This window comes from Ambystoma mexicanum, chromosome 4p, assembly GCF_040938575.1.
Source record: "Ambystoma mexicanum isolate Mex_15411 chromosome 4p, UKY_AmexF1_1, whole genome shotgun sequence".
NCBI lineage: Eukaryota > Metazoa > Chordata > Amphibia > Caudata > Ambystomatidae > Ambystoma > Ambystoma mexicanum.
The window spans coordinates 795,258,737-795,277,015 of NC_090927.1; the positions used below are offsets into that span (position 1 = coordinate 795,258,737).

Genomic DNA, 18,279 nt, shown 5'->3' on the forward strand with positions numbered 1-18,279 from the left:
TCCTCCCAATGTAGTCTGCTCACCTGTCGGTGTTTACCTGATTCGGACGGTGTGGCAACACCTCCCTATCCCTAGCATTACCCACCTGCTACCCAAGCCTAAGAGCTGACCGAGATGGCAACCTAGGGGTAGGTGTTGCCATCATATCCAAATCATCCCTCCCCATCAGAGCCTCCCCACTCTCACCACTACCTCGCTATGAACTCCTACTAGGCAAAATTGAATCCAACCCCCAATCCACTATACACATACTACTCCTATACCCAACAACCCCAGTGGCCCTGACACCGACATCCACCTTCTCATTGCCCTTCTACTAAAGCCTAAAACAAAACTCCTACTCCTAGGAGATTTCGACATGGGTTACAAAGACCCCTCCGACTCGAAGGCTACAGCCCTCACCACAGCTCTTGAAGAAATTAACTTCTCCCAATTGGTGTCTTCCCCTACTCACGACAAAAGCTGAATCCTCATCTGGATCTACCCGCCAACCTATCTGTGCAAGTGGCCTCCACGGACTATCCAATGATCTGCTTTGCCATGTTGCCCACCTCTACCCCCAAGCCCATAGCAGGTACCCCTCCACCCATCACTGCTAGACACACCCTGAAACTGACCAAAGAACTACTGGAACCCACCATTGTTGCCACCCTTAAAGCACGACCACACACCACCGACCCTGAAGCCATCCTCGGTGCCTACAATGCAGCACTCCTCAGCACCCTAGACTGGCATGCCCCACTCAAGACCACATCTTGGAAAAAAATCAACCACCACAACTGGTTCACAGAAGAATTAATAGCGCTCTGCAAACTCAAATGTGCCCAAGAACACCTCTGGTGCAAAGATCCGACCCCCACCAATAAGGAATCCTTCAATACCATCGCCCACACAAATAAAATAGCTATCCTGAGCATAAAAGCCAGCATCTACAATGTCAGAGTTAACTAAGCTAGCTCCAACACAAGAAATCCTCAAGGAGCTTGAAACTCCAGCCCCACCAAACAATAGTTTCTCTAAAGACAAAGCTTGGGGGACCCCTCATACAATCTGCCCTAGCCAACAAAATCTGCAAGCTCAGGGACAAAACCATACTAAAAAATTCTTCCTTCCTCCCCCTGAACCCAATCCCCCTGCACCAACCACCCCCACCACTCCCCAGACCCCCCTCTTCTACGTTACCCCTGTCTCCCCCACAGATGTAACCACCATCATACGACACCTTAAAGCCACTAACTGCACAGGCGACATATGCCCAGCCCACCCCATTAAGATGTGTGCAGACTCAATTGCACCTACAATTGCCAACTTCATCAATGTCTCCATCATCTCCCACATAGTTCTCAACCCCATCAAAGAAGCCTGGATCACACTATTCCTTCCTTTGACCCCTTCCTCCCTACCAACTAGCGCCCTATTACCACAGTAGCTTACCTTCTGAAATGTCTTGACCGCATTGCCTTCCAACAACTCCAAATGCATCTTGAAACCCACAAACTCCTAGGCTCCCGCCAATCAGGTTTTAGGCCCAGACACATCAGAGAATCAGTCCATCTCGACCTTAAGATCTAGCTGGACCTCATCCGAGATGCAGGGGATATCTCCATCCTCCTTCTACTAGACCTCTCTGTGGCATTTGACCTTGTCGACCACGAGATCCTTTGCCACCACCTCACCTCCACCTTCAACCTCTCCACAGATGCATCCAATTGAATTGAATCCTTCCTATCCGGACGATCCTGCAGGGTATGACCCCATCCCTGTCTCCTACAGTGTCCTTCCTCTCGCCCACTCTGTAAAATATGTACACAAAGCCACTCTTCGACCACCTGGACAGCCTTAAAATCCCATACCCAAAACTTTGCCGACGAGACACAAGTCTTCATCAAACTCACTGGCAACCAGGAATTAGACTCCACCAACATCAACCATATCTACAACATCCTCCAGGCCTGGATGGCTGGACACCATCTCTGCTTGAACAATGACAAACAGAGCTCCTCATAGTCTGCTCCCCACACCTCCTCAAAATCCTCGACCCCACCTTTATCTCCTTAAGCATCGATGGTAACATCACCCCTGTATCACCACACGTCAAAACACTGGGTGTTTACCTCGATGCTGAGCTCAATATGCAAAAACATGTGAAGGCAATCACCTCATCGGCATCCTACTCCACCAAGCTTATCAATTTCTCAAGAAAGTTTCTAATCACTAGCAACTGCCTCACCCTAGCGAGGGACATCATCAGGGGTAAACTGGACTACTGTAATACAATCCTCACAGGAACTGGCAAAAAAACCATAACAAACTTCAATTGATTCAGAGCAACTCCCTGAGAGCAACCTGGGACCTTAAACGTTCAGACCACATCTTGTCTGCCAGACGTGAGGCACACTGGCTACCCATCAAAGCACGGATAGAGTTCAAAATCAAGTCCATCGCGCATCGCTTTCTCCACAACACCGCCCTCCATACCTCACCCACCGTATCTCCAAAAAGTCACACACACACGCAGCCTGCACTCTTCATCCTACACCACGCTTTCAACACCTAGATTTAACAGAAAGAGAGCTGGTGGATCCTGCTTCACTTCTATCGCCCACACTCTCTGGAACACTCTATACCACCCTGTATACAAGATGCACCTTCCTACCCATCTGCCCACAACCATGAGTTGTATCTCTAACATGCATTACCTGTATATTGCCAGAATCCAATTGGCTGTAACATTAATAGTGTTTCTACCACCTATGCTGTAACCTTCTAGTGCCGTGATACCTCCGGGTCGGGGCGCTATCAACAAATGAAATAAATAAATAAATATAGTTACGCAATTAGGCGCACTGCGCGGCCTCGGTTCCCCGCTTGAGCTCCTCCACCCCCCTTCATCCCTCGAGCTCCTCGAGCTCCTCGGGCTGTGTGTGTGTGTTCGAGGCAAGATGCCCTGTCACCTGTAGGCGGGTGCACCCTCCCTCTCCCGCTTTTCCCGTAACTGGTACCTGCGCCCCCCTGGACAGCGCTGTAGCAGCCCTTTCATTGCATTCATCTGATAGGGAGATGTATTTCTTACACGTTTTTATTTGTGTCCTTATATTCTTTTTTAGAGAAAAGATGTGTAGCGGCAGGGGCGTTTCTAGGGGGGGGGGCTCAGGGGGCTATAGCCCCTGATCTTTTGGTTGTAGCCCCGGATAGAATCTCAGGAGCTACAGCCAAAAGACTAGCTAGCCCCCAGTCCCGGCAGTTCTGACATCAGCTTAGCCCGGGTCTTTTCCAGACCTAGCAACTCCCCTGTGTAGCGGAATGACGCTTAACTTACTGTTACACACACCATTTATGTGTTAATGCCTTTCAAAGTAAAGAAAAGCGTCCGGATGCCAGTTGGGTTCCTTGTTGTCATAAGGCACACTACACTTGACACTTGGATGCCATCTTCCTGTACTATGTGAAAAGGGCGGGGCGGGTCGCTGTGCGCTCGTGCGGGTATTGGGTGTCACCTGCAGCACTGGCAGTTCGCGGACGTTAATTGACACAGTGTATCGGGTTTGCTTAATAATCTCCAGCGTGGATCTGCTTGAGCACACCTGCATGACCGCGGTCAGAGATCAGCCATGACAGGCCTGGCCTAGGAGGGACCATGCAGGCGGCTCAGCGCCGGGCCGAGGAGGGCGCGCCGGCTTCAGACCCGCACAGCCAGCGGCGCTAAGCACCGGCCGCAGGGGGCTCCGTCTGCAGGGCGCGGCGCTGCCAGTGTGCCCGACATTTCGGAGGATGCCCGCAGCTTTCAAGGCCACTCTGGATGCCGTTCTCGCAGAGTCGGAGACCCCGGAGAAGGGGCAGCCGGAATGGGAGAAAAACAGCCGGGAGTTTCATATGCCAGCCTGCTTCAGCAAGATGCCCCAGGAGGCGCTGAAGAACTTTCCCCACACCAAGCGAGTTGGCAACTATTTGGTGGGCAAAATGATCAACAAGGGCTCGTTTGCCAAGGTCATGGAGGGACTGCACATCCCCACGGGGCAGAAGGTAATATATGTCCAATGTTGTATGGTTCACGCCAACGCCAGCAGTTTCATCCTGTAATTAAGAGTCAGTGTTCATCTCGTGTAATAGAGAGCGTAGATAGCGGCCCATCACTGCGCCTTCCGGCCATATACGGTGGCTGCACAACGCTACTGCGGTACATGTACCGCACAGCCCATTCTACAGTCACCATCCGATGAAGAAGTCTCAGGCACTTCGAAAGCTAACGCACTTTAAAACGTTAGCCTCTTTCTCTGAGAAAGGTATCATTTGAAAACGGAACTAGCAGGACCTGAAACCTTTCCTTGCACGCTTTGTTCGTGTAACCATTTGCGATTTCTTACAAGAGGCCCCGGGAACCAGAAACTACAGGCCGGGTGGCTCAACCGGGAAAACCTAGCCTGAGTACTGAAGGCACAGCCACACAGGTCCTCGTTACAAGTGTGGCAGAAATGGTAAACACGGGCTGAATTTTCTAAATGCCGCCTGTACTTACCACCCGTCAGATGTTCACTTAGCAACAATACCGCATGCAGGAAATGCCACTGGCGCATGGTGGTAATGATAGAAACAGGTGATATGTCCTCATGGGCCTGCCACTAACACCCCATGGCGTAAGCAGAGCCGGGTGAAATAACTCGCATCGTCCACTCTTATTTCTAGTGGTGGTAGACATGTGTACAGTTCCCCGGAAGTTATAGAAGCGTGTTATCAGACGGAGACGAGACCCTCAAGGCCCTTCACCATAGAGCAATGTATTCCGGGTGGGGGCACCCAGAGGTCTCTGAGGCTGCAGCCCCCACCCCTGTCCCATAAAATACAGAAGTGCTCTGATCCGCACAATATCATTTTCTAACCTTGAAATGAGGGTGGAAATGGATGCACACACGTTGAACACAATGCACACCTAATGCAGGCTCATTTACAGAAATACTTCATGTGGTGTTCCTGGAAATCCATTACTGCTAAGCCAACAGATGTCCCCATAATCAGGCAGGGTCCCAAGAGTTATCCTGTGGAGCAATGCTAATGGCTGCATGAAAAGATGCCAAACTCATAATGAGAGCCATGGATGCACTTGGACTGCCCACACCAAAACACACTTTAATGCAAATACTGCTGACGTCATGATTTTGCAAAATGGATACATGACATTTTTTTTTTTAGAAAACAATGGTTCTCAGTCCTCTTTTGGTTTTCAACATACTGACTGATGCTAGCAGGCCACAGCACAATGAGGCAAAGTGCCCAATGTGACGGGACACCCATTCGCCCCGATGGGACGATGAGAGCTGCCCATGAACACCCACTGTCTTGTGAAATGTGAAATGTGGGAGGATCTGTGGCCCATGTGGCAGAGGACGAGGTGTATTTTATTTATTTACTTCATGTATTTGTATTTATAAAGCACACAAAGCAGCCCTGGGGCATCGTGGCGCTGTTACAAGAGTGCTTACTTGGTTACATAGAAAAAGACAGGAGCACCTGTCTGGGGTTCTTTGTTACATTGAACCTGTTGCCAGACAGGTGAGCAGTACAATGTATGTGTAGCCTCACCGTCCACCTAACTATAACCTTCAGAGAAAAGACCGTTAGAAATGGTGATATTCAGGAGTTGTGCCTCCTTGCTTCTATTTAATAGCCAATGCGTGCACTGAAGCAAATGTGTATGGAACTGTGTAAATATTTCTGTGGCTAGCGGATGAAAAAGTGCCAGCCTGTGACCCACTTTCTCACCCGGTGCGAGAGATCCTATCCTTTGAGGGGTGGTGTCAAAGGATCTTCATGAGAATGGCTGCAGTCTCTGACTTCACCGAATTCCGCTCTTGCAGATATTCTAGGCACCAAACCTGGTCTCACTCCCTGGCATTACCCACACAGTTGCCCCCACCCACTGTGGGTGGATGCTGAGGGTTTCACTTACGCAGCTAGGTTGCGTGTCTCCAGCTGTGTTCCCAGAATCTGTACCAGGAAACTCCCGACATGGCTGGGGAAGAGGTGCAGCCCATGACTGCTACTCCAAGCAGATATGAAATGATATGATAGGTTATTTATAGCACGCCTAATACCCAGAGGTTTCTAAGTGCGGACCCGGGAATCCCCCATGGTGCGTACCCCTCTGGCAACATGGCAGTGACTGCATGGAGATTGCCCAACCAATATGGTCAAAGGGGATATGGGACCACATTGCATCAAGAATACCGAAATGCACTGGAAGCACACACATGGCAGAAATCAAGCTAATATGCCATGTTCACTTCAAGCACATGTTGTGTAAACCAGCACCTTATTAATAACTGGGAGACATGCGTTAAGAATGGTCTGTGGTGCACAGCAAACGTTTGCAAAGACCTCCTTTGCCGAGTAGCGGGCTGTGTGGCCATTTTCAAGGTTTGCTTATAGCACTACGTGCAAGTAGCTCTTGCTAAATTACAGGTGTCTTATTATGTGCTGGGTATCAATCCACTTAGGTACTTCAGGGGGGTGCCTGAAAGAATGAATGGGGCACTACTGCTTTCCATAATGTGTGCCTTTGGCAGAGGTGGAAAAATACACAAGAAGTGTGACAAAAAATGGCAAATAGGGGCGTTCATGGATGTGCACTGAAAATGTGGCGGAATGTGACCAAGATGGCAGGATGCGCGGTCTCCCGCATCTGAAGCCACACGAGCAGAAGCTCAATGTCATGATCCTTCTCTCCAGTTATGTTACGTTGTTGTGATGTATACATGCCCCGCAGCAATTTTATTAAGATTCTGATGTAATGTATAATATGAATGGGGTACATGTTTCACTCCTAGAGCTTTTTCAATGTAAAAGAATATATATCACGGTCAACAGATGGATGAAAGAATAAAGAAATGATGGGGTGCAACACACATAAACTATTCAAGTACTGGCAAATCAAAAAAAATTCAAACAAAAATGACATAGAATAAACGGACATATTTTAAAAATAAAACCAATTGGGAAAAGAAATATGAAATTAACCACATGGTAAGTAAATATTGTGAGATTGTGAAAGAAATTATTTGTTACAATAACTGCATGTCTTTAGCAAGCTACGCAAGAGGATTGAGACATTTATTGTACATCGGATTGGATGTTGTAGCCGTACCCTGTGCTGACAAAAAGAAGGGATTAGGATATGTCCTTATTTATATGAAAACAACTTTGATGTTTAAAATCATTTAAAAATAAATTAAAGGCAAAATGTGATATTAGGTTTCATAATAATAGCTGATAGAATAAATGAAAGTTTCGGAGGATTTGATTGTTACCTAGAGTTTGAATCTACACCTTACCTAGGAGTAGAACAGAAGAGGAGGAGTTGATCATGCTAAGTGGTACGACTAACCCTGTATGAGGGATTCTTTGAGAAATTCTGAACCAATCTCCTTTGCGTGTATCCTTCCTCTCATTCCTAGCACAACAGCAGACTGTGACACATGGAACTTACCTAAATAGCTCCAAAGAGAGGAACAGAAGCCCCTTCCCCACCGTCCCTCGTGAGCATGTGCGCTCCTCACCTAAAGCCATTATGAGGGTCTCAGTGTTAGAGTGGTGTGTTGGCATGTACAGCATGCTAATAAAAGAAAAAGCAATGCAAAAATAATATAGCATGGTGACCATATTAGAATGGCTAGCGTTAATAGTAATCAGCAACCATCTGATGTAAAAAAAAGTTTAAATCACATACGAAGAGGGTAGTTCAACCAATATAAAGAAAGTGATGATATTAAATTATTATTGTTTAATGTATTATTAATGTGTTGCAGTTTATAAATAAACTTTTCACATGATTACATATTATAAATACATAGACCAATAGCAAGAAAAAGATAAGAAATCGAATTACATATTCATAATTAATATACAAAGAACTTACTAAAAACCATATCAAAATACCTAAAATTCAATACATTCAATAGGATCAGCTCTAAAACATTATCTGATACACTTTCATTAAAATTAACAGTCTACATTTCACTCCCTATACCTCTTGTAACACAAGAGAATAATTCCCAAGCAATGCAATTGTCTCAAATAGAGATAGTCACTAATCTCTCAATCTCTAACCATACATTATACATTGCTATTAAGCATTTCAAATTTGTGGAATTCATATTACACCACCAAAATATCTCCTCCTTTATATGCTCCATATTATGCACAAATTTCCCATAATATGTTTTATAGATATTTAGCATACTTGGGCAGCCAGTTAACACATGTTGCCCTGACTCTACTATCTTTTGTCCTCACATAATCTACAGCATCGCTCCTCATCCGTTAATTTATTTACTACTCCAGTATTTTCTAATACTGGTAAATAATTAATCCTAGTGAGTAAAATAAATCATCGGAGTCTAATGCTCTAGTTTAGATACTGTTGAGGCTTTTTGTATGTATATAAAATGTACTTCACAAAATGATATTTGTTTAGTTGTTCTAAATGGGCATGATTATCTAACCAATCAGCCAAGTCAATGTTCCTTGACAAAGCAGATTTAGCTGCTGGCAACAGCTCCAATTTATAGTGTAGAAATAATTTTCAGTACTGGTTTTTAATAATGATCCCTTAGCTTTCATACACAATTCATGCCATAGAGAGACCAACAATTGGTTACAAGAAGTACTATTAAGCTTCAAGTAGAGTTCTGTCCTTTTCTTGAGCACCATTGATTTTAGGGATAATAACCCCAATTCAAGTCTGATAATGGCCATCGGAATACAGGAGGGGAGGCCCAGAATTTTTTTCCAAAATTTACCCTCCACCACCTGTAGCCACTTAAGGTCAATTTCTTGTAGGGCCTCGAGGCCATAAATCATCATTGGGGTAAAGACCTGCTGAAACAGTAGGCGAGCCGCCCAAATGCTGAATCCCCCATGGGTCACAGTGAAATGATAAACTAATGCCGTGATTTGAGCTGCTCTGCTTATACGAGCTTGAATATAGTACAGGAAATCATTGGTCATCTCGAAATCAATGCCCAAATATCTATAAGAAGGGGTATAGCATATGACAGATTCTAGTACTTCAAGTCTTATGCAAGCAATCTTTTTATTGAAGAACACATCACTTGAGTCTTTTTCCAAATTGATTGCTAGCTCATTCCTTTTACAATGTAACCAGAGTGCTTCCGCAGAATGTTGCAGACCACTAAATGTATGGTACAGAATGACAAGATCGTCAGCGTACGCAAGTACCGGACATCTTTCGACCCCTATACGAGGCACGCAATTATATGCCTCAAGAATAGCTAAGGGAAGGTCATACACAAATAAATTGAATAGCGTAGGTGCAGTAACGCACCCCTGTTTAACCCCTCGATTCTGTACCACTTGTGCTGTCATATTACCTTGTGAATCAAGCTTTAAGGAAACCATATTGTTGTCATGTAGACGTCTTAAGTAGTAAAGAAGACCTTGAGGGCAACCGAGCATTTCTAGTTTAGCCCAAAGTAGTCCTCTGCGTAGTCGGTCACATGCCACTTTAAAGTCTACAAATAAGGCATAAATAGGGGGGTTCCCCTTCTTTCTGGCATTCATACGCAGGCTATCCAAAATAAACAGATTATGCATAGTGGAATATCCCTGCCTGAAACCACTCTGGAAACGATAAAGAAGACTTCTCCGATCCGTCCAACTTTGAAGTTCTTTTAATAGGAAGCTGGCAAAAATGTTGCTAGTACAATCCAGCATGGACAGTAATCTATAATTTGCTGCCTCTAATTTATATCCCTTTTTATATATTGGGATCAATATTGCCTTCCGCCAAGAGTCTGGGATTTTCCCTTCACAGAAGATTTTGTCAAACAGAATCTTCAAAAGCTCCGCCCAGAACCTCGGCTTGTTTTTCAGGGTAACATTAGCCAAACCGTTCAGCCCCAGTGCTCGGGATGATTTTAATTCTTTTATTTTATTTATAAGTTGGTCAACCGTAATTGAAAAAGGAGGGACAGGAGGAATAATCTTCCTTATGATGCTACTTTTATCTCCCATATCGATGTTACGTTCTAACAGAAATCTTTCCCATTTCTCAGTACCAATAGGATTGATCAATGGGGGTTTTCCTATTACCCTGAGCATCCCCCAATATTGCCCATATATTACGAGTGTTCTTAGTGCATAATATATGCACCGTATCCTGCCATTGCCTGAGTTTATTTTAGGTATCTTTTTTGCTTAATCCACATTTTATACTTATTCTTAAGCAATCTACTCAAAGTATGGAAGGACTGTATATTAGGCAAGACTTCTTAGCTTTCCGGATTGCTGTTCTAAGTGTTCTTTTGGCATCCCTGATTTCCAAATCATACCTGTTTACCTTATATTGTTCAGTCCAAGCTAGTCCCATATTCGAAGAAGCATGTTCAATGGAAAACGCAGATATCCAATTTTCAATGTTGTATATTGTCATTTCCTGGAAATGGCTATCTCTGGATGACGCGTCTCCGATATATCCAGAGCAGCTTTAGCTATATTTTTCTCAGACCAACTAATACGCGTGGCCGCATGATTTACCCTCAATGTCCCCAAAGATTTACAAGCATGTTTAGTGATATACGGGGCAATTGTCAACGAAAGTAAAGCATGATCACTCCAATTACTATCCAAGACCGCAAAGTCTCTCACAAGAATAGCCAATTCCAGGGTAACAAAAACATAATCAAGAGTACTCTTAAATTTACCATTTTCCCAAGTTTCTTTGCCAGGATTATCACCCAACATTCTTCCATTAATCATTTCCATGTCCCATAGTTTAAAGAAACTCAACCATTGTAGTCCCACCATATCCGTTCTCGTCTGGTGCATATTATGCTCGGCCCTTAAGAGAGGGTTACTTGTAGACAATTTCCCACCCCGCATGTGACAATTAAAGTCCCCCACTATCGCAATAAGTTTATTTCCCTGCTTTAAGGACCATTTTATCATGGTCTCAGGCAGAGATTCTTGAATTGCTTCATTATGGACCGCACCCGGTGGGGAGTAGAGCGTGATTAACAAGATGTTTTCCAAATGATCCACAGACCACACATCAAATTCAACAGCCACAAGAAACTTGTCTAAATTAGTCTCAATCTGCCGAGATTTAACATTATGCTTATTGCCCACAATAAAACCCCCATATGGTTTTCCCCGAGGCCCCTTATTAGCCAGGGATTGATATACTGTATAACCATTTAGCACATCTTGAGTGGTTAACCATGCTTCCTGTTAACAAAAACAAGGGTACTCGGTTACTGTAGACAAAGACCCTCCTACTCGAAACAAATGGTTAAAACCCCTACAATTCCAAGACATAATAGCAAAATTTCAGTCCTTGTTGAGAACCGCTGGTAATGCTTCCGCCAGCCACTTCAAGACATTCTGGATGTCCTCTATCTGAGGAGACTTCTCTTTGGATACCAAAGGCGTCCAAGTCTTGTTCTTGGTCTCAGGGATCTTCTTCCTAGGGCAAGTATGATCTTCTTTTTCAGGAACTGCGTCCAATTGCACGTCCACCTCAACTAAATTGTCTTTATACGATCTCAACAATTGTATGGTAGATTGGATTTTACAATGGATAGCAGAGACATTAGTGTTTACACAAGTCAGAGGTTCAATGAATTCAAAATCCTCAGATATAAGAACTCTCAATTGAGGAACTGAATACAAACTAGTGAGGAGTTCAGATCTCGTGAGCCAGTCAGATTCATTCTTTTGATAGAGGTTCTTGATAATACATATATTCCTCTTCTTCCCCACTTGACCCGTACCTGCCTCCTTTAAAGCAAAATAATAATTCTCTCTCGTGGGGGAGGTCGTACTTCTACTATGGGGAGTAGAAGCGATTTTATCAGGGTCTTCTTCCATAAATGAGTCTGAGAGCGCGATCGAGTTTTCCATAACACTGTGGGATTCGTTGGCCTTCTCTGTGATCAACCAGCTGGTTATGCGCCCTTCTTTTACCAACTTTCGCTTCTTAGCCCGGGACGCTTTGTTCTTCGCTTTTTATGTAACCTTGATAGGTGCAGAAGTTGATGGAGGTAGTGAGGCTTTGACACACGGTTTCTTCCTCATAACTGCCCTTCTAGCCATTCTCCTCTGTTTGCGAGAGAAGAACATCTCGGAATTTGTAGGAGCCTCAATTTCCTGATCCGAGTTCTCCTTATTCTCTGCCTCCACCATACCGGCCGCAATGGAGAGATTATTTTCAGCATCATCTGTCTCATTGCCATTAGCCTCATTTGCCACAGCCATATTGATGGTATTTTCAAGAATACACACACACATTTTTAAATCATTACATTGTGTTTCTGAAACTGACTAAAAGAAATAACATACTCCATATTACTGATGAGGAAACGGAAATATCTCATGAGTTCATACATGTGTTAATCGATTTGATAGTAAATGTAGCTAGCAAAATATGCTAACTGAAAAAAACACTGTTCTAGACAGAAACCAGTAATAGATACAACCTTGAATGTCCCCAAAATTCGATTAATAGTAAGTTAAAACAGTTAAGGACTCTACAATGTCTTAAAGAAAGAAATTCAGCTTGTATTCTAGATTCAAACCAGCACTGATCACCTTCAAATAAAAAATCGTCTTTGCTTCTTTCTGATGTAGTAGAAGTTCTCTGCCCCCATTCCATACTCTGGATTCTTTCAATTCCTAGAAAGTGCAGTTTCTCCTTGTTGGCCCTTTGATGATGCTCTTGCCTCTGTTGGGAGAGTGGTGTGGTGTAGCCGTCTTTGCCAATAATTAACAGGTGTTTGCGGTTTGTCATCCTAAATCCCAGAATGGTACTACCGTGGTGAACCAAAAGAAGGAGCTGGATGAGTTATTGACATGTTTCAAAGGTTTTATTCAAATTAAAATAAAAACTCCTAACTCGCCCTATTTCTAAGAGGGAAGTTCGCTACATATTGAAACTAAAATGAAGGGTGCTTGTCAAAGTACAAAATGAAAGTCTTCGTTCCGAATCCTATCAACCAACTAGCCCTACCACTTTAGATAAACAAACAAAAAGAAGGAGACCAGGACACAGTCTCTGGGTTTTAGACTACTGCCTGGCCCAACATTTCAATCATAGTTCTTTAATTTCTTCCAACAGTTAAATTAGTTTTGGCAGACATCAATGTTAAAACAAAAGATTTTATGTATATTTTCTATGGATACAAGTCTCTTGATATCAAGTACGTGGCTCATGGTCTCCCCGAAGTCCTTTGACTCTCTGGCAGACATGTTCACTCTCACTTCATGTACTTTACATAGGATGCTGGACCGCACAGGTTTCTCAGGTTCTCATAGCCTCACTGGTTCTCCCAGCCTAGATGCAAAGTCTTCGTACTTCAAATAGGGTGCTTGCCCCCTTTGGGGTTCTCAGGGTCCCGTAACCTAGTTGGCTTTCCCAACCTTGATTCAAAGTGTTTGTATCATTTTCATTCCAATCTGATTCACAAGTGTGCTTGCCCATTCGGGGTTCTCAGGCTCCTGGAACCTCATAGGTTTTCAAAGCCTTGGTTCAAAGTGTTTGTATTCAACTTGATTCGATTCACACATGGCGCTTGTCCGGTCAGGTTTCACAGGCTCCAGAAACCTTGTCAGCTTTACCCACTTGTATGTAAAGAGTTTGTATCTCTGTCAATCAGATTCACAAGGGTGCTTGCCCATTTGGATATCGCAAGCTCCTGTAACCATGTAGGTTCTCCCAACCTTGGTTCCCAGTGTTGGTATCTTTCAATGACAGTCGCCCTGTGGGAGCGTTTGCGTCCCTGGTGCTGCATCTCTCTTAAGTTAATGTCCATTGGACATGGAATTCGAGGATTCATGCTCTTTCCAGCAATCTGGTCTCAGTATCGATTTCTAGGCACCGGGCCTACAATGGCTTTCTTGTGGTGACGCCACCAGAGGAAATGGATGCTTCCCCACCTCTTCTCGATGGGATGGGACACCATCCTTCCAGTGATAGGCTAGAATTAGGCTTGCTTCCCACACCACCACTGGCTCCGTGGTCTTGTGTGGCTCCACCTCTCCAGGATGTCTGTTCCGCAGAGGTTTGTATCTGCGTAGGATTCACTCTCCTCCATGCGTAAGGGATTGCCCTCCATTCACAGTTTCTCCTTTGTTTATGTACATTATCATGACCAGAAGGGGTGTGTCCTTCATCTTTGACTCTGCAGTTCAGGCTAGATCCAGTATTACTTGAAGCCAACAAGTTTGAGGAAACTTCCCTATTTGATGAATCCAAAGTGATATCGCAAATACAAGGGTTCTGTTGATGTTCTTTGACTGTAGAGTTCAGGTGAAATCCAGTATTAGCTGAAACCAAAGAGATAGAAGAATTGTCACTTTTTGGTGGTTTCAAAACAGAAGTATTTAAAACAGAAGTAACAACAGACTTTCTAATTCTCATGTAGGCAGATAATGTATGCTGGTCTGGGAGAGGACAGTCACTCCAGTGAAGTTGCACTTGCTGAATGGGTTCACCTCCCTAGCCTCAAAGGGGGTGGCACATTGTCCAGATTTGTCACACTACCCGCATAGATCTACTTTGTACACAAAGAATAAGATGGGTGGCAGAAGTGCTTCTGCAATGGGTAATTCAGTGATACAAATCATGTTATTAGTGCTTGTAATAAATTCAGTTATCTTGCTCAGAGCTTATCAACATGCACTACAACTCCCACATTTAAAAAAAACATTAGGTCTTTCTATGTCTAGCAACCAATTTGGAGGAACCATGTTTTTGCCGGCTTTTATGAAACTAGGAATAAGTATAGAACTCAATGTTTGTTCATTCCTGTATACTGCAGTTGATTCCGGAGTGATATATTCTGCTAATATTTGATATGTTCTTAATAGATGCCACTGCTTGCGTAATAGGTTGTGTCCTTCACTATTTATTCTTGGGTATTGGGTGATGAATCTCACCTTATCATACTTTCTGGTTTCATCCTTTGGGAAACAAATGTTCTTGTCTTGGTCTCGTAACTGATTTGTGTTATTCTTGGTCCATTGATTCTTTAAAATGTTCTTCAATTGCTCTTGGTTCTGTAAGGAAACTCTTATCCCATTACAAGTACATCTGGCCCTAATCCACCTTTGGATATCTTATTAGCGGTGCTCCTTTTATGGCTACCACTGGCAGGACTTAATGCGTTAGATACGCTTGGTTTCCTGGAAGATGTGTTCTCGAATTTATTGTTGGTCACATACATTTCTAAATCAAGAAAGGTGACACTTTATGGGCTAGAAGTACATTAAGTTTGCTGATGAATTGTCTAAGCTTATCGTGTGTGTGCCTCACCATATGGAAAATATGTCATTGATATAACTATTTGTTGATCATGACAGGTTATTTTGTCTTGAAAAAGCTGTGAGAGCGAAACCTATGTCAGTGTCGGCACATTTCCCAACCGTATTGGTCATTATGTGAGAGTCTTAATAAAAACTCTTTTGGATATTTGAGGCTTCAGCGATGATTCGAATTTCAGAATTCTGATTTGAATGTGTTGCTATAGCGCAGGTTGCCAGGCTCTGTGTCTGTTTTCTTTAATAGACAACGACAAGCAACTATGCTGCTCTTTCTAGCAATTGATTGATGTCAAACCTACACAAGATCTTAGCACAGGAAGCAGCAAACACTCGTGTACAGGCGCGTTACAAATACCTTATTATATAATATCATATAATATCATATCCCCTGGCCCTTTCTCATGTGCACAGAGAGGGCTTACATAGCAATTGGAGCTATTGTATCCATAATAACGGTAAAGAGCAATTTAAAATTCACTGCCACCATCTTGTCAGGGATAAACTATAGAAAGAGTGATAAATACACTTTACAGAAGAAGAAAGGAGAAGAGAGCCCCCGGCACTGGTCCCCAAAAGGGACATGCGAGTGCTACACCAAAAGGTAAAAAAAGAGGACAGGCTACACCAGTAGTGGTATGGGATGACCAGCCACTGTGCAGGAAGTGTGCTGCAATGGCAAGTGGGGTAGAAAAAACACCTTATTTGCCATAAAGGGTCAGGAAAACACAACACATCCAGGAGGTCTGGTAGAGCTGCCAGAATGAGGGCGAAAGTTGCAAAAGACAAATCTTTCCTAACAGCCAGTGCTTTTACCTGAAGTTCACAGATTAATCCCCCCAAAAATGTTCTCCTATAAAATACCTGAAAAGTTGAGATAAAAACAGGCTAATACTTATATTTCCGTTTACGTTAAAGACATTTGACTTTCAAACTTCAGTCACTTAAGGGCCATGGTGTGTCATTATATGGTTTATCATTATTCATCTTTTTGATGTCACTAGCACTACATTTGACTTCAGTTTATGCTGTATTATCCCATGCTATGCTTTCCTATCCCACACTATGTTGTGTTATATTAGGCTCTGCTATTTGTTTGGTATAGAGAATGTTATGAATGCAATGTGGGCATTGTCGAGGGAACTATGCATTGTTTGTCTAGCATGCAATTACTCCGTTGTGTAGTGAGCTGTGTGCTGTGACATGATCTTGGTGCAAAATGTAGGGCAGTACATTACATTGTATACAAAACCTCAAATGGTAAATGGAAGAGCTGATGGCCAGAGCTAATGACAGCACCAAACTAAGAAAAGAGCAACAGAGAGAACATCCAGACGCATTCATCAAGCACACGAGGGCATGTACCTCCTCTCCATGGGCATAAGATGCAAACAATACTATCAGTGGCAGGGATCCCTGGAACTGTTTCTGTTGGAGGCATTAGTCATGCAGTAGCCATAACCCCTACACTGGCACTCCTGGCAGCAGCCTTATAGTCTGCTCATATTCTTGCCTTGCAGCAGAGGGATGTGGTTAACACTGGGAACCCGGTGCATCATTCTGTGCAGCTCAGAAGAGCACCTCCTAGAAAGGATCTAAATACGCTGCATGAAATCGACTAGTGCATTGGATGAGCATGCCCTGGAAGCACGCAGACCCCCCATGGGCAGCAGCATCACATGCACCGTGTAGATCTGATCAGGGGAGGCTTGAAGGCCAACAGTGACATCCATGCTGCCATAGCTGTATTGTTGATGTAATTCGCAGTACTGCAATTCCGCACCGCAGGCTTTTCCCAGAGTACAGTAGCACTGGCAGCTACCACGTGTCAATCTGAATGTTCCAGTGCCTTGCAGAAGGTGCTCAGTGCAATGTTGAAAAGATTGAGAGCATTCATTGAGTTCCTTAGTGCCCATACACAGTTCCTCAATTTGAGAAGTGATGCCTATGCTACTGCTTCATTCCCTATCTTGTTTTATTTTATTTAATTGCTTATAGCACAAACCTAGCTGAAGAGCATTGGAGCGCTTTACGACAGGATTGTGCCAACATTGGGCTTGGTATTTTATACAGTAACGCAGTACTGTTGGCAAAGGGAAAGAGGCTTTTTTTTATTTGTCTGGCCGGTATTGTTGAAAGAGCCACGTTTTTAGTGTTTAGTAAAATTGGAGGATGGTGGGGACATTTCGAGTCTCAGCTGGGATCGAGTTCCAGAAGGTTGGGGAGTGGCAGGAGAAGGACTGCTTCAGAGTCTTCGCTTTGCAGGCTAGCCTTGACTCCAACCCTTTGATGGTTTGCTATGTGAGGTGTGAGAGCCTCCAGAGGTTTGGGGTTTAGCCCTGAAGTATCTTGGTGTTCCATTTGAGATTGCTTTGTAGATTGGATCAGTAGGTAGAATGCATTTTAGACTTATGCCCCAAAGGACACAGAGCAGATACTTTGCAAAAAATTCAGTTTTTAATCAATGTGCTAATGGCATGCACAGCACAGTTGATTGGATCTGGGACATCTGGCGGCATGAGGCCACTTACTGCATTTTACCACTGCATTTTGTTTTATATAGGGGGTTATCCCTCTGTACCCCCCTTTTCGACCGCAACCCTTATAATTCCATTCCTCTGTCCTCCTACCCCTGGAAACCTACCACGGTATAATGCAGCATGATGTCCCTCTGGCCAATGCAATCAGCAAGCTGCAACCAGATGTGCAGATATCCTGCTGATCATCAACCGTGTAAATGAAAATAAGCTGGGAGCAAATCACAGAGCCATCACAGGCTTCCATGGCCAGTCTGTCCCAAGAAAGAGACTGGTTGCTTTGTAAGTGGTTTATTGAATCCTTTAGTTATTCATTGATTGGTTAATTGATTGATTAATACTTTTGTCCCAAGGCCTTTCGTATAAAACATGCATTGGTACATAACACATGACATCAATCCAAAAAATAAATAAA

General features: G+C 43.8%; 1 protein-coding gene across 2 annotated transcripts in view; it reads left to right on the forward strand.

Annotated features, from left to right (window-relative positions):
- Positions 1 to 3,605: 3,605 nt before the first annotated feature.
- The window catches only part of LOC138452622 (hormonally up-regulated neu tumor-associated kinase homolog A-like), a 387,623-nt gene continuing 372,949 nt past the window's right edge, over positions 3,606 to 18,279 (forward strand). For both annotated transcript variants that reach the window (XM_069605014.1, XM_069605015.1), the window contains exon 1: positions 3,606 to 4,023. In XM_069605014.1, coding sequence (XP_069461115.1) covers positions 3,772 to 4,023 — 252 coding nt within the window. In that variant the 5' untranslated portion in view covers positions 3,606 to 3,771. The remainder of the gene's footprint in view (positions 4,024 to 18,279) is intronic.